This window comes from Myxine glutinosa, chromosome 1, assembly GCF_964187855.1.
Source record: "Myxine glutinosa chromosome 1, kmMyxGlut1.1, whole genome shotgun sequence".
In the NCBI taxonomy this organism is placed as follows: domain Eukaryota; kingdom Metazoa; phylum Chordata; class Myxini; order Myxiniformes; family Myxinidae; genus Myxine; species Myxine glutinosa.
Window position 1 is genome coordinate 264,568,664 of NC_136261.1, and position 19,695 is coordinate 264,588,358.

General features: G+C 39.2%; 1 protein-coding gene across 4 annotated transcripts in view; it reads right to left on the reverse strand.

The window, feature by feature from the left end:
- The window catches only part of METAP1D (methionyl aminopeptidase type 1D, mitochondrial), a 106,079-nt gene that overhangs the window by 29,834 nt on the left and 56,550 nt on the right, over positions 1 to 19,695 (reverse strand). For 3 of the 4 annotated variants that reach the window (XM_078786557.1, XM_068131293.2, XM_068131276.2), the window contains exons 6-8: positions 17,068 to 17,110; positions 16,635 to 16,798; positions 150 to 247 (exon numbers count right to left, since the gene is read on the reverse strand). In XM_078786557.1, coding sequence (XP_078642683.1) covers positions 150 to 247; positions 16,635 to 16,798; positions 17,068 to 17,110 — 305 coding nt within the window. Of the gene's footprint in view, positions 1 to 149; positions 248 to 2,393; positions 4,197 to 16,634; positions 16,799 to 17,067; positions 17,111 to 19,695 lie in introns of those variants that run through there. The other variant, XM_078786554.1, reaches the window with a different exon arrangement.

Consider the following 19,695-nt stretch of genomic DNA (forward strand, 5'->3'; position numbering starts at 1 on the left):
CTGAAAATGGGTTAGCTAATGCACAGCTGGTTTGAATCCTGTATCAAAAATATATATATTTTAAATAGAACCAAGTTGAACATGTTTATGAGATCGTTTTTGCTTCTGGCAAAGTTTGGACCACATCACAGAGCATTCCGCTGACTCACCTTGATGCAAGATATCTGGTTGGCCGTGGAAAAATGATCCAATTCCATGACCAACAAATTGAGGACACACACGAAACCCACTCTGCAAGGCAAGGTGGCTGTAGAAAAATAAACGGGTGTGGGAGAGAGGGAGGATGGAAATGCTTGAGTTTATTGACATGACATGTGGGCATGAACCCATACACACAAACACATGCACACCTACCCTTACCAGAAGTAAACACAAGGACAATGATCAATGTAACAAAAAATATTAAAGAAGAGAACACCCTCTTATTTTACAAGCAAGCCTGTCTGCCTCAATAGGAAAAATTCACATCCACGTGGCTATGGTATGGTATTTGAGGGTGGATTCTGATGTGATGCTATACAAGCACTGTGCCCTCATTAATCACATATGCGGCTTTGCCTGAAAACGACACACAATGAGATGCAAGAACCACACCATAAGCAGAGCAATTCATAATATGCCAGAGAAAAAAACTCATTTTGCTGTACACCAGAAAAAGTACGAATACACATATTTGGATCAAAAATTGGACAGATTTTGCTGTATGCCATTTACATAAATTATATATACATATATATATACATATATATATATATATCTATCTATATATATATATATATATGTATATCTATATATATATATATATATATATATATATATATATATATATATATATATATATATATGTATATATATATGTATATGTATGTATGTGTATATATATATATATATATATATATATATATATATATATATATATATATATATATATATATATATATATATATATATATATATATATATATATTGTGGATATGAGGATTGTGTTTTTTTTGTTTTTTATTGCTTTATTCTGGACCCTCCTGCCTCTAGTCTGTGTATAAAGGTCAAAGGGCGTTCCCATAATTAATTCCATAAAACATACACGAAGGACACCATATATCCCTGTTCAGTAGTTATATCCTTATTATGTGTGTTAGTGTAAGGCTTTGTCTTCCATTAATTAATACTCCATTGCACCGAATCAATTAAGAATAGCTCCCCTTCAATAATTCCATTTCCCAGCCAAACTCTCCATCTCTGGGTAAAGCAGTTCACAAGCGTGGGGTGCGCGCCCTCTCATTTCGCTGCTATCTATATATATAAAACACAGTTTGTGTGTGTGTGTGTGTGTGTGTGTGTGTGTGTGTGTGTGTGTGTGTGTGTGTGTGTGTAATGTTACCGATAGACTCCGAAACAGAGAGGCTCACGTGCTTGATATTTGGCATACACATGGCCATTGAACCTGGGACGAACATGGCTGAGACCATATTTGACGAGATCCATATTTTTTATTCATATTTACCTCAGCGCATTTCAGCGAAGTACCCGCTAATCTCAGCCAGTGCGAGCAGCACGCTGATTCGCTCAGAGCGATCACGTGATGTTCCATCCCGTCACACGTCACACGTTTGCACGTGATTCAGGACGAAAAGCCATTGCGTTTTTCACCTTTATGCGACCGTGTTTTGTGTCGATTTTGTGCGATATGAATTAAATTTTAATTCATATTTCGTGTTTACGAATTCGAATACGAAGGATTTCCCATTTCCCCTTTCGATTTCGAATACGAATCGAATACGAGCTTGAGTCGAGAGGGCGAATGTACGGGTTGGGAATGCACGGGTCTCCCCTCCCCCACCCGGCAATGCCGGGTACTTCTGCTAGGATCACGTGATGTTCCAACTTTGCCGCCATAATCTCACAGTTATGCATTCGCACGTAATTCAGTTTTTTCACATTTCAGCGAGGAACATTGCCATTCACACCACATAGGTTTTTTTTCACTTTCATCTGATATTTGTGATTTATTTCAAACAAACTGTATTTCCCATCTACATGGCCATGTATTCCTATTAACGTTATGTAAAGTACATAAATTGTGTGGATTACATCATTTCTGGATGTGACCAATTGCCAGTAACCATCTATATCCCTAGTAAGGGAAACATATGAAAATCTGTTAACTAAATTGTTACCAAAAAATTTCTTCACCAATATGTTTGTAAAGGTGTGTAATAACATGTGTTAAAATGTTGAAGGTCAACTCCCGTGGGAAACCCAGAAAAAAAGCTGTTGAATTCGGGTACCGAAAAATTATTTTCGAGAATTGTTATTTTTTTAAATCGGCCCTTAAGTAACTTATGAGGGGTCAAATAAGGGTTTTTCATGATTCTGAGTTGATTGTTGATCACCTGGGGGAAAGCTGCTGTTGTCTGTGGATCTGGCAAAGGTGGTGCCGGAGAGGTGACTTCGATCCAACCCATTGAGTGAAAGGGAGTGTTTCCGTGAATAGAGACAATGTTTAAATCTATATTGTCTCCAACAAACTGAGTGACTGCATTGTTTGTTTCCCCAACCTCCATAAAGACCACCTGATCATTACTTGACAATTCACTTTCACTGGCTGGCACTTTGGCTGTCATCACTGATTGATCCTCAAGCGCAGCATCAACCGCAACCTCATCATTGATCTGTTCATCGGTTTCCTCCACAATGGTGTCAAGAGTGCCAGAAGTATCTGTAACATCATCTCCACTCCTACTATTAAGGAAGCAGTATTTGTAGTTTTGTGTCTCCATGTAAGACTCAGTGTATCCCAGCCGGTGGAACTTGTTGAGCATCCATTTTGACCCAAATGTATGATCAAGTTGTATGGCAAGCCCCATTTGGTGTGGCAATACTCCAGACCGAGGTCGACAGGCCTTAATAAAATTCTGCCCCCAAACGGCAACTCTTTCGTCTGTCTTGACAATCGGTCTCAAGAACATCTGAAGGCTTGCAGGAACAAGTGTCAGCTGACTATCGATGTCAGTCATACTGTGTGTGGTGGGGTATGACTTTGGACCTAAATCAATCAAGGCAATATCATTGGATATGAACTTGAGTGCCGTCTTTATGATCTGAGTCTTCTCATCTCCATGGTCAAGATTAGCATGATGCACTCGCAGAATATTGTCGGTGCCATCTTTGAGACAGAGTACATCTGCCCTTCTTTCCTGTGTTGTGAAATACAAGGTGTCTTCGTATTTCTCTAGAAGTTTTATCTTTAGCCAATGCTTTGAATAAGAAAGGCTCTTCTCTGGTGACTGATCAAACTCCTGCAGCTTTTCATGGACTTGGTCCATGTTCATTACCCCATGCTCTAATTCTGAGTCTAACCATTCGCAGAATTCAATAAAAACTGCCTCTCGCTCCTCATCAATACTCCTCTGTCCTCTCTTCCTTTTTCCTTCCTCATCAGTCTTGGACAAACTGTCACCTCTCGCAAACATAAGTTTGCATCGCAAATGGTACAGTGTTTCTTCTGCTACCAAGTCGTTGATCCCTTCCAGGCGTCCAGTGACTTCAGTGCCCCAGTCATCCCCGCGACTCCGTGCTGTCTTCAGCAAGCTTGCCTTCAGTGTATCTGCAGTCAAATTATCTGGCACTCTGTATTTCTTTCTAGCTTGTGCTGGATTATTTTTGTAGAGCTGGGCTGGTTGGTTGCAAAGAATGCATACATCCTTATACAGGAGGTCAACTGACTGTGATCTTCGAGAACTGCAGCCAGTTGATGAACTGAACTCACAAGTAGTGCGTCTTCTCTTCAACTTTGATGACTCTTTCTCTGCCTTTGATGCTTGAGCTGACTTATTGGTGGTTGCAACAAAGTTGTTGTACAGATCATTTTTACACTTCTGGTGGTACCTCAGTTTTCCTTCCTTTTGAGCCTCCTTCATACGTTCCACAACAGTAACATTTTCGACAGTTTCTGCTTGTTTCAATAAAGTTGAGTATCCCTTTGGAGTTGCCTGTATGAGCCTTTCAGCTGGTGTATCCGAGCGTGCACAGATGAAGCAATCGAGCACAGGTGGAGTAACGTCTTCATCCATATTGCTAGACTCCATGTCCTGCAAAGTAGAAAATGAGATATATTTAGAAATTATTTTTCCACAAAGGAGTGTCTGTGGTGAAATATAAATGTTAACAATCAACTCAGAATCATGAAAAACCCTTATTTGACCCCTCATAAGTTACTTAAGGGCCGATTAAAAAAAATAAAAATTCTCGAAAATAATTTTTCGGTACCCGAATTCAACAGCTTTTTTTCTGGGTTTCCCACGGGAGTTGACCTTCAACATTTTAACACATGTTATTACACACCTTTACAAACATATTGGTGAAGAAATTCTTTGGTAACAATTTAGTTAACAGATTTTCATATGTTTCCCTTACTAAAAGGTGAGGAGTGAAAATGAGTTAGAAAGGTATGTGATGTTTGTTTGTAAGAAAGAGATTGAAGCTAGCCCGGTAACTATAGTTAGAGTGAGACAGAAAGTAAGACCAGCAATCCTGACACGGAGAGTGTAACATGGTTCCGGGCACCACTTTAACGCTCCTAAGTCAGAACGGTGGTACTACCCTGAGCGGTTGCTGTCTACAACCTACTACTTAGAAAAGCAGTCCAACCAGATGGGTGTTTTTTAGGAGACACCATCTCCTTACTGGATGGCCGTTGACTCACTATGGGAGCTCCTCTGCCCTTTAACAGGTATTGCTTTTAATTCTTCAGGTGTCACAGTCACCCTCCCCACTGGTAGCCAGTGAGCATAGCCAGTTTAATCGCTGACGACCCGACCATGTGGCAGGTAGCACTGCACACACACACACACGAGTGTTACCAGTCGCAGTCAAGAAAGAGACTGACCTGACTCAAAAGAGACGAAAAAGAGAAAAGAAAGACTGACAACATTTTTAGTTTGTCTTTTAGCTTGTATATCATTGTAAACTCGTGCTCTTAATTATATAAAACTGTTTCACAATCCGCATCATCTAATATATAAAGCTTATATTTATTATGTCTGCACCGAGGATTCACCCAAGTAGTTGCTTGCAGTGAGTAAGCATATGCCCCACTGGTATGTATTATATATATATATATATATAAAGCTCTTCCTATCCACTAACTCACTCATTCATACTATACACAGACTCACTGGTATAAATGTTTAGTACCTTCTAGGTGAGGTAGAAAGCTAAGATTTTGCATACTGATGCAACCTGAAGCCAATATTCCAGGAAAAATCACAAAACAGTCAGAAAATTCCGTAAATGGAAATATGCACAAATAAAATTCAGCCTGTGCAGACTTTGTCTGCTCACTGCAAGTCACGTGACGCAACACAATGGAGCTTCCACTGAAACTGGTTGCTAGGAAATGGTAACAAGCACCTCTTACACCTCTTATTTTATAACTGTTGCCATATTTACAATAAAATTTACTAAAGCTGCAAACATTTACATCAAGATATCCTCCGATCTCATACATCAGTATGAATCGGGCACATAATAATGATTTTATTTTGACCGAAACTGATCAAGAATTGCCCTTCTTGCTAATTAGTAATTAGATAACACTGCCCTTTCCTGAACATACAAGGCAGACAATTTTGTTTAACAAGAGTATCGTATTTTACGAACGTGTTCATGCAGACAGAATGGATTCAAGACTTCTGACGCCTTACCGGGTGTTTCAAAGTGGGGGGAGGGGAGGAAGTGGAAAAAGTGGAAAAGGGTGTTTCAAAGAAACGTGGACCATTTAAGTGTCTTATTGTAGAAAAATTACAAAAGGTAGCAAGTTCAGTGATAGATTGATGGAAAAATACCCCATGCCATTTTCAAATAACTCATCATAATGCTTGTAATTGGCATTATCAATGTGTGCTCCACCTCTGTTCAAACAGGCTTTGATCCTGACTCTAAAATTCTCCACAACTCGTCTAAAAGTGGCTGGGGTGGTTGCCTGACTATAGTCCTCCACCTCCTGCTTCAGGACAGTCAGGGTTCGAAGTTTGTTGGTGTAAAATTGACCTTTGGTAACACTCCAAAAGGAAAAATCCAATGGATTCAAATCCGGCCTGTGGGGCGCTCACTCATGCGCTGTGCCCAGGCTGATGACACGATTTCCAAACAGCTGGTGGAGCAAAGTCGATGGGTTCACCTGTAATGCGTGGTGGGGCACCATCCTGCATGAACCATGCAAGTCTGAGTTGGTGTGGAGACAGTAGTTGAGCGATATCAGCATGGAATCAGTGTTGGACCTCGTCCGTTTACTGTTATAATGTGCGCCGTTGACTGTCACTGTCTTACCATTGGCGTCCTCGAACCAATACGGTCCCAGTAGACTACATCTGGCATTCGATGCACAGAAACAAGTGGACTTGGGGCCCTTGAGAGATGTCTGACACCTCCTCAGGAGGCTCAGCACCCCAGAAGTTGTTGTTGTGATTGTTGATCGCCCCATTCAAATGGAGGTGTGCTTCAACACTGAACCACAAGGAGTTGATCCAATTTGGGCACCTTCCCATTCGGTTACTGAACCAATCACACATTGTTACTCGTCTTGCCATGTCATTCATAGTCAGTTTATGTGTTACAGATATGATGTTGGGCTTGAGCTTGAGTTCAGAAGTGAGAATGCGCGCCGCACAGATGAGGCTGAGATCGCCAGTTCTCGGGAACGCCGCCGTTGGGATTTCTTGGTATTTTCGATTGCAGAATCTCTCACAAGATCAATGTTTTATTGGTCCTTGCTAACACCTGGTGTTCGGCGACCACTGTCTTCATTTTGATTTTTTACGCTTCCATGTGCTTGGAAGTGCACCACAAACCGCTGAATGATCCCATTGGATGGTCCATTATGGGTGTGAACATTGTAATACCGACATGACAGTATCCTCGGCACACCTGCATGTAGGACTTTGTCTTGAACCACAAAGTCACGATTTCCACTTTTTGTTCCACTGTGAACACCATAGTAGACATAGGGTCCGACTGACTACTTTGTAGAAATGGCGTACCACCATAATTTGCAAAGGAGAAGAGTCTAGCATTAGAAATGACAGAATATCAGGCTGCTCAAATAGTCCACTTTTTTTGAAACACCCTGTTCATCCCAATTAATCTTGTATCAGTCGGGTCGATTCATCAATTACAAATCATTCTGTTATGACTGAAGGTGTTGAGAAATGGCAAATTAACGATTTAGCAATCTGTAGAACTTTTATTCAAAATGGAGAGGAATTGGAACACTTCACATGGAATGATACAATTAACAAAACGAAAAATAGCTTCGGTCTGCTACCGGACTTGTAGCCTATGGTGGTTCATGCAACAGGCCAATGTTTCTTCAAATTGTTAATCAAAATGTGTATCCATCAATGATCTCTCTGACTCTCTTGAAAATCCTCTCTATCTCTTTGCTGATGACTCTACTCTCTGTCGCTCCATTCTTCATCCCTCAGATCGGCAGTCTGCAGCCTCCTCACTCTCTGCAGACCTGGACAAAATCACAGACTGGGCAAACAAGTGGAACATGTCTTTCAATCCTGACAAATCTCACACTCTTACGATGTCTCTCCGAAAAGACCGACTGGACAACCCTCCCATCCACTTTCTGAATAATCCTCTCCAAGAAGTTCTGTCACTCAAGCTTTTGGGTCTCACTATCTGCCATGATCTTTCCTGGGAAAACCACATTTCAAATCTGGCCTCCAAAGCCAGTCGCCGACTGGGCATCCTCCGTCGTGCGAAGTCCTTCCTTGGCACACCTGAGCTCCTCACCACATACAAGGCTTTCATCCGCAGCTCAATGGAATACTGCTCTCCCCTCTGGGCTGGTGCTCCTGCCTCACACCTAGTTCGTCTTCACGCTGTTGAAACCAAAGCATTCAGAATCATTGGAATCTCCCGCGATGAAGCTAACTCCAAGGGCCTCTCACTCACTCACCGCAGGCAGGTTGGTGGTCTTTCCGTCTTCTACCGACTCCTCTCTGGCCTTGCCCCCCCAGCTCTCTCTGGGCTCTCTCCCGCAAATATTCCTACAGGTCGCACAAGATCTGCCTGCAACCCTCTTATGGTCAAACTGCCAAAATCAAGAATCTGCTCACCTTCACTCCTTCATTCCTCTTTTCTCCCGCCTCTGGAACAAACTCCCTCACTCTCTTCAATCCCAATCCACCCTCCAGGTCTTTAAAACAGCTGTTCACCACCATCTCTTATCTTCCCCCATCCAAAACCTTGATTTTTTCTACCCCCGCTAATTTCACCCCAATTCCACTTTTTTGAAATACCAACTTCTGTCCTGGAAGTCCTTGGTGTCCTTGTGTTTTATACTTCTCCCTCCCCCCCCCCCCTTCCCACGCCTCCTCCCCCCAAGCCCTCTCCCTTCCACACACCTCCCTGCTCTCAAATGTTGTGTTTGTGTGCTTCCCCTTCTCTCCCCATCTTGTTTTCCGCTCCCTCTTTTTATATATTTTGTTTGTCTGGTTGATTTGTTTGTGAAGTAAATGTTAGCTCTTTCACGAGCCTCGATTCAGTATACAAAAAAAAAAAAAAAAAAAAAAAATCCAAATGTTGGCGATATACTCAAGGCCTTCTATCCAAATGTTGGTGGTATACTCAAGGACCTCGATGCAAATGTTGGTGGTATACTCAAGGACTTCTATCCAAATGTTGGCAGTATACTCAAGGACTTCTATCCAATTGTTGGCGATATACTCAAGGACTATCCAAATGTTGGCAGTATATTCAAGGACTTCTATCCAAATGTTGGCAGTATATTCAAGGACTTCTATCCAAATGTTGGCGATATACTCAAGGATTTCTATCTAAATGTTGGCGATATAGTTACACTCAAGGACTTCTATCCACATGTTGGCAGTATACTCAAGGACTTCTATCCAAATGTTGGCGATATACTCAAGGACTTCTATCCAAATGTTGGCAGTATATTCAAGGACTTCTATCCAAATGTTGGCGATATACTCAAGGAATTCTATCCAAATGTTGGCGGTATACTCAAGGACCTCTATGCAAATGTTGGTGGTATACTCAAGTACTTCTATCCAAATGTTGGTGATATACTCAAGGACTTCCATCCAAATGTTGGCGATATACTCCAGGACTTCTATCCAAATGTTGGCAGTATATTCAAGGACTTCTATCCAAATGTTGGCAGTATATTCAAGGACTTCTATCCAAATGTTGGCGATATACTCAAGGACTTCTATCCAAATGTTGGCAATATAGATATACTCAAGGACTTGTGTCCAAATGTTGGCAGTATATTCAAGGACTTCTATCCAAATGTTCGCAGTATACTCAAGGACTTCTATCCAAATGTTCGCAGTATACTCAAGGATTTCTATGCAAATATTCGCAGTATACTCAAGGACTTCTTTCCAAATGTTGGCGATATACTCAAGGACTTCTATCCAAATGTTCACAGTATACTCAAGGACTTCTATCCAAATGTTGGCAGTATATTCAAGGACTTCTATCCAAATGTTGGCAGTATATTCAAGGACTTCTATCCAAATGTTGGCGATATACTCAAGGATTTCTATCTAAATGTTGGCGATATAGTTATACTCAAGGACTTCTATCCAAATGTTCGCAGTATACTCAAGGATTTCTATCCAAATGTTGGCGATATACTCAAGGACTTCTATCCAAATGTTGGCAGTATACTCAAGGACTTCTATGCAAATGTTGGCAGTATACTCAAGGACTTCTATCCTAATGTTGGCAGTATATTCAAGGACTTGAATCCAAATGTTGGCAGCATACTCAAGGACTTCTATCCAAATGTTGGCAGTATACTCAAGGACTTCTATCCAAATGTTGGCGATATACTCAAGGACTTCTATCCAAATGTTGGCACTATACTCAAGGACTTCTATCCAAATGTTGGCGATATACTCAAGGACTTCTATCCAAATGAAGGTGATATACTCAAGGACTTCTATCCAAATGTTGGCAGTATACTCAAGGACTTGTATCCAAATGTTGGCAGTATACTCAAGGGCTTCTCATCATCCTCATAATCCTCAGCTGACAAACTGGAATTTTCAGTCGACTGGATCTTCATCATTGTCTTAAATGGGTTTAGAATCGGGTTCAAGTGATGCAGGGAGCTTCTCCATCTCCCATTCTTTATCTGGATCCTGAATTATCTGAATTGTGTCTGCCATGGCCCACATGTACAGTCACGTGAAAAAGTAAGTACATCCCATGTAAAGTTTTGACTTTTTCAACATATTCCAACATACAGCTATTTGATCTTCATTTCAACAATATTGACAGATAAAGGTGATATAGTATAACAAATATCATGAAACATTTACATTTTGTAGTCCATTGTATCATTTAAATAAACATAAATGCAAACTTCGCATGTGGAAAAAGTCAGTACCCCCTTGGCTCTAATCGGTGGTATTGCCCCCTTTGACAGAAACAACCTCAAGTAGGCGTTTCTTATAACTGTCTACCAGTCTCTGACATCGACTGGGAGAAATTTTTGCCCACTCCTCCATGCAGAATTATTTCAGCTGTGCGATGTTTGAGGGGCTTCTTGCATGCACAGCTCGTTTCAAATCCCCCCACAACATCTCGATGGGATTTAGATCCGGGCTTTGACTTGGCCATTCCAGGACCCTCCATTTCTTTCTTTTCAGCCATTCCTTGGTGGATTTACTGGTATGTTTAGGGTCATTGTCATGTTGCAAGGTCCACCTTCGGTTGAGCTTCAACTTTCCGACAGATGGCCTCACATTATCCTCAAGCACCCTCTGGTACAATGAGGAATTCATAGTGGATTCTATGATGGTGAGCTGCCCAGGCCCTGATGCAGCAAAGCTGCCCCAAACCATAATATTTCCACCACCATGCTTTACAGTCGGTATCAGGTTCTTGTGGTCAAATGCTGTCTTTGATTTTCGCCAAACATGTCTTGTGGTACTGTGGCCAAATAGCTCTGCCTTTGACTCATCTGTCCAGAGCACATTGTTCCAGAAGTGCTGGTCTTTGTCTAGGTGTTCATTGGCAAACTTTAGTCTTGCCCTGATGTTCTTTCTGGCCAGCAAAGGTTTCCTCCTGGCACACCTCCCATGTAGATCAAATTTGTGCAGCCTCTTTCTAATGGTAGACTCGTGCACTTTGACATCAACAGTTTTTGACAATTACTCTTTCATGGCAGAAAACACCGTCGGGAAAAGTTCATGCAGGCTCGCAGCGCTGGGAATCCCCCGTTCCCTTCACCCCTACTCCTCCTCCTCCTCCTCCCTCTCCCCCTTCCCCCCCTAGTCCCTGCCAGTAGTTTATAAATTGACTCCCCAATATTAAATTAGAGTTTATAAATAAACTCCCAATATTAATTAGAGTTTCTCCCAATGGTCAACTCCCGCCCAATAGCGAGTCCTTCTGGGCGTGGCTCTCAATCTGCCTGAGAGATGTTTTATTGCCATGTTGGCGCAATGCGTGGGCTCTTCCTGCCTGCACTTCCGGTGAGTTTTATTGTGGGGGGGAATTTAATTAGTTTGTGTGGTGCTGTTGGGCCTGCCTAGTGTCTATTGGTGTAGTGCCATAAGGGACAATGGATAAATCACAAGGTCTCACACACAAGGGAATTAGCATAATCCCAATGATAATTAGCACAAGGCCATCCTCGTTTGACCACAAATATACAAGCTTAAACCGACATCCGGGCTAAACAGGGCCTCTAATTATTACATGGGGTGATTCTTGGATATATATTTATAAATAGTCTTCCTCATATTGAAATGGAGTTTATAAAGTCTTCCTCATATGAAATTGGAGTTTATAAATAGTCTTCCCCATATCAAATTAGAATTTATAAATAGTCTTCCTCATATTAAATTAGAATTTATAAATAGTCTTCCCCATATCAAATTAGAATTTATAAATAGTCTTCCCCATATCAAATTAGAATTAATAAATAGTCTTCCCCATATCAAATTAGAATTTATAAATAGTCTTCCCCATATCAAATTAGAATTTATAAATAGTATTCCCCACATTAAATTTGAATTTACAAATAGTCTTCCTCATATTAAATTAGAGTTTATAAATAGTCTTCCTCATATTAAATTAGAATTTATAAATAGTCTTCCTCATATTAAATTAGAGTTTATAAATAGTCTTCCTCATATTAAATTAGAATTTATAAATAGTCTTCCTCATATTAAATTAGAGTTTATAAATAGTCTTCCTCATATTAAATTAGAGTTTATAAATAGTCTTCCTCATATTAAATTAGAGTTTATAAATAGTCTTCCTCATATTAAATTAGAATTTATAAATAGTCTTCCCCATATCAAATTATAATTTATAAATAGTCTTCCCCATATCAAATTAGAATTTATAAATAGTCTTCCTCATATTAAATTAGAGTTTATAAATAGTCTTCCTCATATTAAATTAGAGATTATAAATAGTCTTCCTCATATTAAATTATAATTAATAAATAGTCTTCCCCATATCAAATTAGAATTTATAAATAGTCTTCCTCATATTAAATTAGAGTTTATAAATAGTCTTCCCCATATCAAATTATAATTTATAAATAGTCTTCCTCATATTAAATTAGAGTTTATAAATAGTCTTCCTCATATTAAATTAGAATTTATAAATAGTCTTCCTCATATTAAATTAGAATTTATAAATAGTCTTCCTCATATTAAATTAGAGTTTATAAATAGTCTTCCTCATATTAAATTAGAATTTATAAATAGTCTTCCTCATATTAAATTAGAGTTTATAAATAGTCTTCCTCATATTAAATTAGAGATTATAAATAGTCTTCCTCATATTAAATTAGAGTTTATAAATAGTCTTCCTCATATTAAATTAGAATTTATAAATAGTCTTCCCCATATCAAATTATAATTTATAAATAGTCTTCCTCATATTAAATTAGAGTTTATAAATAGTCTTCCCCATATCAAATTAGAATTTATAAATAGTCTTCCTCATATTAAATTAGAGTTTATAAATAGTCTTCCTCATATTAAATTAGAGTTTATAAATAGTCTTCCTCATATTAAATTAGAATTTATAAATAGTCTTCCTCATATTAAATTAGAGTTTATAAATAGTCTTCCTCATATTAAATTAGAGATTATAAATAGTCTTCCTCATATTAAATTAGAGTTTATAAATAGTCTTCCTCATATTAAATTAGAATTTATAAATAGTCTTCCCCATATCAAATTATAATTTATAAATAGTCTTCCTCATATTAAATTAGAGTTTATAAATAGTCTTCCCCATATCAAATTAGAATTTATAAATAGTCTTCCTCATATTAAATTAGAGTTTATAAATAGTCTTCCCCATATCAAATTATAATTTATAAATAGTCTTCCTCATATTAAATTAGAGTTTATAAATAGTCTTCCTCATATTAAATTAGAATTTATAAATAGTCTTCCTCATATTAAATTAGAGTTTATAAATAGTCTTCCTCATATTAAATTAGAATTTATAAATAGTCTTCCCCATATCAAATTATAATTTATAAATAGTCTTCCTCATATTAAATTAGAGTTTATAAATAGTCTTCCCCATATCAAATTAGAATTTATAAATAGTCTTCCTCATATTAAATTAGAGTTTATAAATAGTCTTCCCCATATTAAATTAGAGTTTATAAATAGTCTTCCCCATATCAAATTAGAATTTATAAAGTCTTCCTCATATTAAATTAGAGTTTATAATTAGTCTTCCCCATATGAAATTAGAGTTTATAAAATAGTCTTCCTCATATTAAATTGGAGTTTATAAAGTCTTCCTTATATTAAATTCGAGTTTATAAATAGTCTTCCTCATATTAAATTAGAGTTTATAAAGTCTTCCTTACATTAAATTCGAGTTTATAAATAGTCTTCCTCATATTAAATTGGAGTTTATAAAATAGTCTTCCTCATATTAAATTGGAGTTTATAAAGTCTTCCTCATATTAAATTCGAGTTTATAAATAGTCTTCCTCATATTAAATTGGGGTTTATAAAGTCTTCCTTATATTAAATTCGAGTTTATAAATAGTCTTCCTCATATTAAATTAGAGTTTATAAAATAGTCTTCCTCATATTAAATTGGAGTTTATAAAGTCTTCCTCATATTAAATTCGAGTTTATAAAGTCTTCCTTATATTAAATTCGAGTTTATAAAGTCTTCCTCATATTAAATTAGAGTTTATAAAATAGTCTTCCTCATATTAAATTAGAGTTTATGAAATAGTTTTCCTCATATTAAATTAGAGTTTATAAAATAGTCTTCCTCATATTAAATTGGGGTTTATAAAGTCTTCCTTATATTAAATTCGAGTTTATAAATAGTCTTCCTCATATTAAATTGGAGTTTATAAAGTCTTCCTCATATTAAATTAGAGTTTATAAAATAGTCTTCCTCATATTAAATTAGAGTTTATAAATTGACCGCCATTGACAAGTTTAAAAAGAACTGTTTAGAAAGTCTGAACAGCTTCCAGTGGGTGAACGTTTAAATAGATATATCGTTTAGTTTGCCGATCCTTCCAGATCGACAAGGTGAGACTGTGAGATTTTACTTGATTGAAGTCCATATGTTCCATTTATCAGACCAGCATATATCAATTCCCTAACAGCAAAGAAAGATACAGTCTGCCGAACAAAGGTATGTGGGTACTGTGCGACTCTGACATGTTCTGTCTTACCCTGGTGCGCATGCGCAGTGTAGCACTATCAGGGAGTAAATGATTCATCAGACCTTAGGAGGTATCATAATATGTCACCCCATAACCCTGCTCCCTGCGGATATGATACAGACACAATGTGGCGTCGTCTGCAAAAAGGAAGAGAGTGTCTTCCAGAGCAGTGGAGAAGTCATTAATATATATTAGGAACAAAACTGGGCCCAAAATGCTGCCTTAGGGAACTCCAGCCTCATATGGGAGAGGGAAGGAGGGGGTTCCATTGATAACAGCATATTCACTGCATGAGTGGAGGAAGTCAGAAATCTAGACAAGAGGGCTGGTAGAGAGAGTCTTTTTCTTTTATGCCACAAAAGTCTCTCTTTTATGCCACAGGTAGAGAGCTTGGCAAGCAAAGCAGGATTTGTCAGACTGTATCAAATGTCCAAGATATGACCTGCGGAATGGTCCTAACCCTCTTGATTGAGATTTAGGACTTTCGACCATTGCGTATAAGAGGAGCAGCAGCATGTCCAGAGTTTAATTATTGAGATGGAATACAAACTGATGGACAGAGATCAGGCTGTTTGAAAACAGGAAATAGTTGACATCAGCAGCAATAGTCAATTTCATTACTTACCAGTAATTTCGAAGTAAACACGCGGTGCTCTGGAATTCAGAGGATCTGTTTTCGCACACTTCCTGTACATGGGAGTGATGCTTGCTGATTTCCAGAGGCCCTTCTCGCCCGATTGCTCAGTTTGGCCGGGTGGCCAGCTCTAGGAAGAGTCCTGGTTGTTCCAAACTTCCTCCATTTAAGAATTATGGAGGCCACTGTGCTCTTGGGAACCTTCAATGCAGCAGAGATTTTTTTGTAGGCTTCCCCAGATCTGCGCCTCAACACAATCCTGTCTCTGAGCTCTGCAGGCAGTTCCTTCGACCTCATGGCCTGGTTCTTGCTCTGATATGCATTGTCAGCTGTGAGACCTTATATAGACAGGTGTGTGCCTTTCCAAATCATGTCCAATCAATTGAATTTACCAAAGGTGGACTCCAATCAAGGTGTCGAAACATCTCAAAGATGATCAAGAGAAATGGGAGGCACCTGAGCTAAATTTTAAGTGTCAATACAAAGGGTATGAATACTTATGTCAATGTGATATTGTGGTTTTTTATTTTTAATAAATTTGCAAAACTTTCTAAAATCCTGTTTTCTCTTTGTCATTATGGGGTATTGAGTGTGGTTTGATGAGGGAAAAAATGAATTTAAACGATTTCAGCATAAGGCTGCAACATAACAAAATGTGAAAAAAGTGAAGGGGTCTGAATACTTTCTGAATGCACTCTATATTGTCGCCATGACATTCCTATGTCGGAGAAGCTTCTGTCGAGGTAATACCTCTGTCTACATAGTATGGTTTCTGAGTTTAACTAACACACACACACATTAATGATATATTTATGAGTACCGGAAGAGATAGACATCGAGAAGAGATAGCGAAAACAGAAAGGGCCATGGCTTGTGGGTGTTGAGCACCCACTTCATTTTATTTCCCATGGATCACCCACGGAGGTGGAGTTCTTGCCTAACACCACCGCTAACAACAAAAAAACAAGGTAACTTGTAAAAAAAAATCAATAAAACCCTCCCAGAAAATTTAACAGGTATCCAGAGATGTGGAACCAATTTTCTACAAAAGAACATATATCACAGAATTCCAAAATCATAAGAGCTTCAAATTTTTCAAATTGCATATTATACAGGTAAACTACAATCTGCTTTAATCATGATTAATCCTTAACTCTACTTTGTCATTTATATATAATGGCACCTGTACCTCCCCAGAATTACTGAAAGTCATTATCTCTTTGCACAACCAATGTACGCCATAAATCACCAAGAAACTACACATGTGTGGATCACCTGATGGTATTGCCGATGACACAGAGCGGTTGTCCAGGTGCACAAGCCACTATAGCAGCATCACGGCATTTCCACGCTGCCTCGACCAATCGTTGTCCTGTCTGATCTACATTCCCAATGAGAAAGGTCTCAGATGTATCTCCATGAAAACCCTTGTAGAATACCTGCACAGTCATGCATACACCACATATCAGGGGCTGTACTGATTGGAGTGGTGATGTGGTTGTGCCCACATTAAAGGAGGAGAGTTATGTCATGAGATGGACAAAGCTTTTTGTGCATCGAGCTGCACACAAAGTTAGAGATTGATGCTACACATTTAATGAATGATGATACTGATGTAAATTATATTATAGGATAAAGTAGTGAAAGCTGACTACAATATTACATGCCAAAGAGCATAAAAACATTTCAAAAGGTGTTGTTCACCTACAGTGATATCAACATTGATGATATCTCCATCTTCAAGAGGTCGACTGAATTAGGAAAACAAAGATCAATAAGAACGTATCAATATCAGCAATCATGATTATCAGATTTGCAAAAAGTATATGATAACAAGACTGACAGGATAGCCTGGATGGTACGCACACTTGCCTCCGAGCCGTCTCACCTGGGTTTGAATCTCAGCCCAGCTACAGACTGGAATATTGGTGTTTAGCATGTTGGTGATGGACCAATGTGCACCATCCATCGGAAGGAATTTAAACTGGGCATCTCCTCTGATAACATCAGCTAGTGGGCGTTAAATGTCCCACAGTGTCATTCGTGAAGAGTAGGCAAGCTATCGCTGGCGCCGTGGCTAAATTCCAAATGCCTGCACATTCATTGAGTGCCTTGCGTCGGAGTGGCGATCCATCCAGGATGGTAATTGGTAACCATTGCCAAAGAAACTGCTGCGGTAGAACCGAGGTTCTGTATAAATAGCATCGGACAATATATCCTCGATTTACGTTTGAGATGGGTTCCTGAAAACCTGAGTGTAAATCGAAAACGTTTTTCCCATTGGCAGAGTGTTAAAACCCGAGGATGCGTTCCTGGGTGGTAATTTTCGGTCATCCCAAGCTAACTAAAATCAATACTAAAGACATACAGTGCATTCAGAAAGTATTCAGACCCCTTCACTTTTTTCACATTTTGTTATGTTGCAGCCTTATGCTGAAATCGTTTAAATTCACTTTTTCCCTCATCAATCTACACTCAATACCCCATAATGACAAAGAGAAAACAGGATTTTAGAAAGTTTTGCAAATTCTTTAAAAAGAAAAAACGGAAATATCACATTGACATAAGTATTCATACCCTTTGCTATGACACTTGAAATTTAGCTCAGGTGCCTCCCATTTCTCTTGATCATCTTTGAGATGTTTCTACACCTTGATTGGAGTCCACCTGTGGTAAATTCAATTGATTGGACATGAGTCAGAGTCAGTCAGAGTGGCCAGACGGAAGCCTCTCCTCCATGAAAGACACATGAAAGCTCTGATATGCATCGTCAGCTGTGAGACCTTATATAGACAGGTGTGTGCCTTTCCAAATCATTTTGATTTTTCAATTTTTCAATTTTTCAATCAATTTTCATCCAATTGACCTGAAATTTTAAGAATTTGCATATTGGGTCCTGAATTTGTTCACCAATCAAAATCTAGAAGCTGATTATTGTTTTTTTAGATCAAAATGTCAAACGTCAAGGTTGCATACAATTGGCAATTTTCACCTGATTGACCTGAAATTTAAATAATTTGCTTGTTGGGTCACTGAATTGGTTCACCAATGAAAATCTACAAGCCGATTGATTGTTGAGGTGAATAAAATACAAACTACATGGTATTCATGGAATACAGTTACGTTTGTGGGGGTAGGCATGGAATACCTTAGGAAAGTTCAGAATGTGTAGGTTTTAGTATGGACCGTGTGACACGAAGGAGAAGCCATCTCGATGTACATAAGCAGGGTAAATGTTCAGGTTAAGAGTGTTTGCATGTCACCATAAGGAGGGTGGTTTTGTGCCAATTAATTATAGGGCTTATGGTTAATAATCCCCAGTAAGTATTGCCTCCCTGTGATTTTCCCTAATGTTCTTATAAAACTCAGCCGGCCAGGCGATGGGCCCCATTAGCCATCCACACCACCTGGGCTGACAAACAGCATTTGCCGATCGGCAAGGGAACCCCATCATCTGTCATTCCCGAACAGAGATTAGACTCCGCCCCCCGACGACTCGTGACAGGGGGGGGGGCATGCCTCGACCTTCGTCATTGGGGGTCAAGCAAGGCCGTGAGGCCCCGCCCCAAAGACGACGATGGATCATGGCCATGGACTGATGTAATGGGACATCAGTGATTGCACATATTGTGACGTCAGCAGTGGAACATTCGAGAGCTACGAGAAAAAAAAAGAAGCCGTCTCGGCATCTTGGTCTCTTCTTCTGATCCTGTGATTCACAGCGGATTTGTGTCTCTCTCTTTTGTGCTGGCATTCATTGGAGGCGGTCGCATTTTCTCTTTGTTCTGGGTTGGTCGCGGGCGGTGGCACATCTTTGGCTCGTGTGCGCTTGTGGACACAGACTGAACAAGAGAGATTCGGGGCAGTCGGCATCGCGAGAAGTACCTCACGTTGGGACGTCGAGGAGCGTGACTCCGCGCCATTTTGTGCCGGCCGGCAGGAACATCATTTATTGTTATTTAATCTTTCCCCTTGTTTGTATACGAGTCTGAGTGGAGACGTCTCAATTAGGAATTATAGATTTACCTCGCCTTTAATTTTTGTCTCTTGCCTTTATTTTCATTAAATCCTTTATTTTTGCATTCCATTCTTGTTCTTATATTGTGGATTTATCTTGTCCCGTATTTGTGTTTGTGGGTTCGGATTAACCCAGTGCCGGCCGTCCTATCAGATAAGGCTTCGGGCCTTTCCCGCTCGCGCCAAAGACAAACCCGCCAAGGTTTAAAGCATGCCTCGGAGTTAAAGTTCGTTTTGGTCATCCGTCTCCCAGGGGTGTTAACCCAGGGCACATGACAAGTGTTGTCGAGGACGGGACACGACAATACTTACCCTGCAC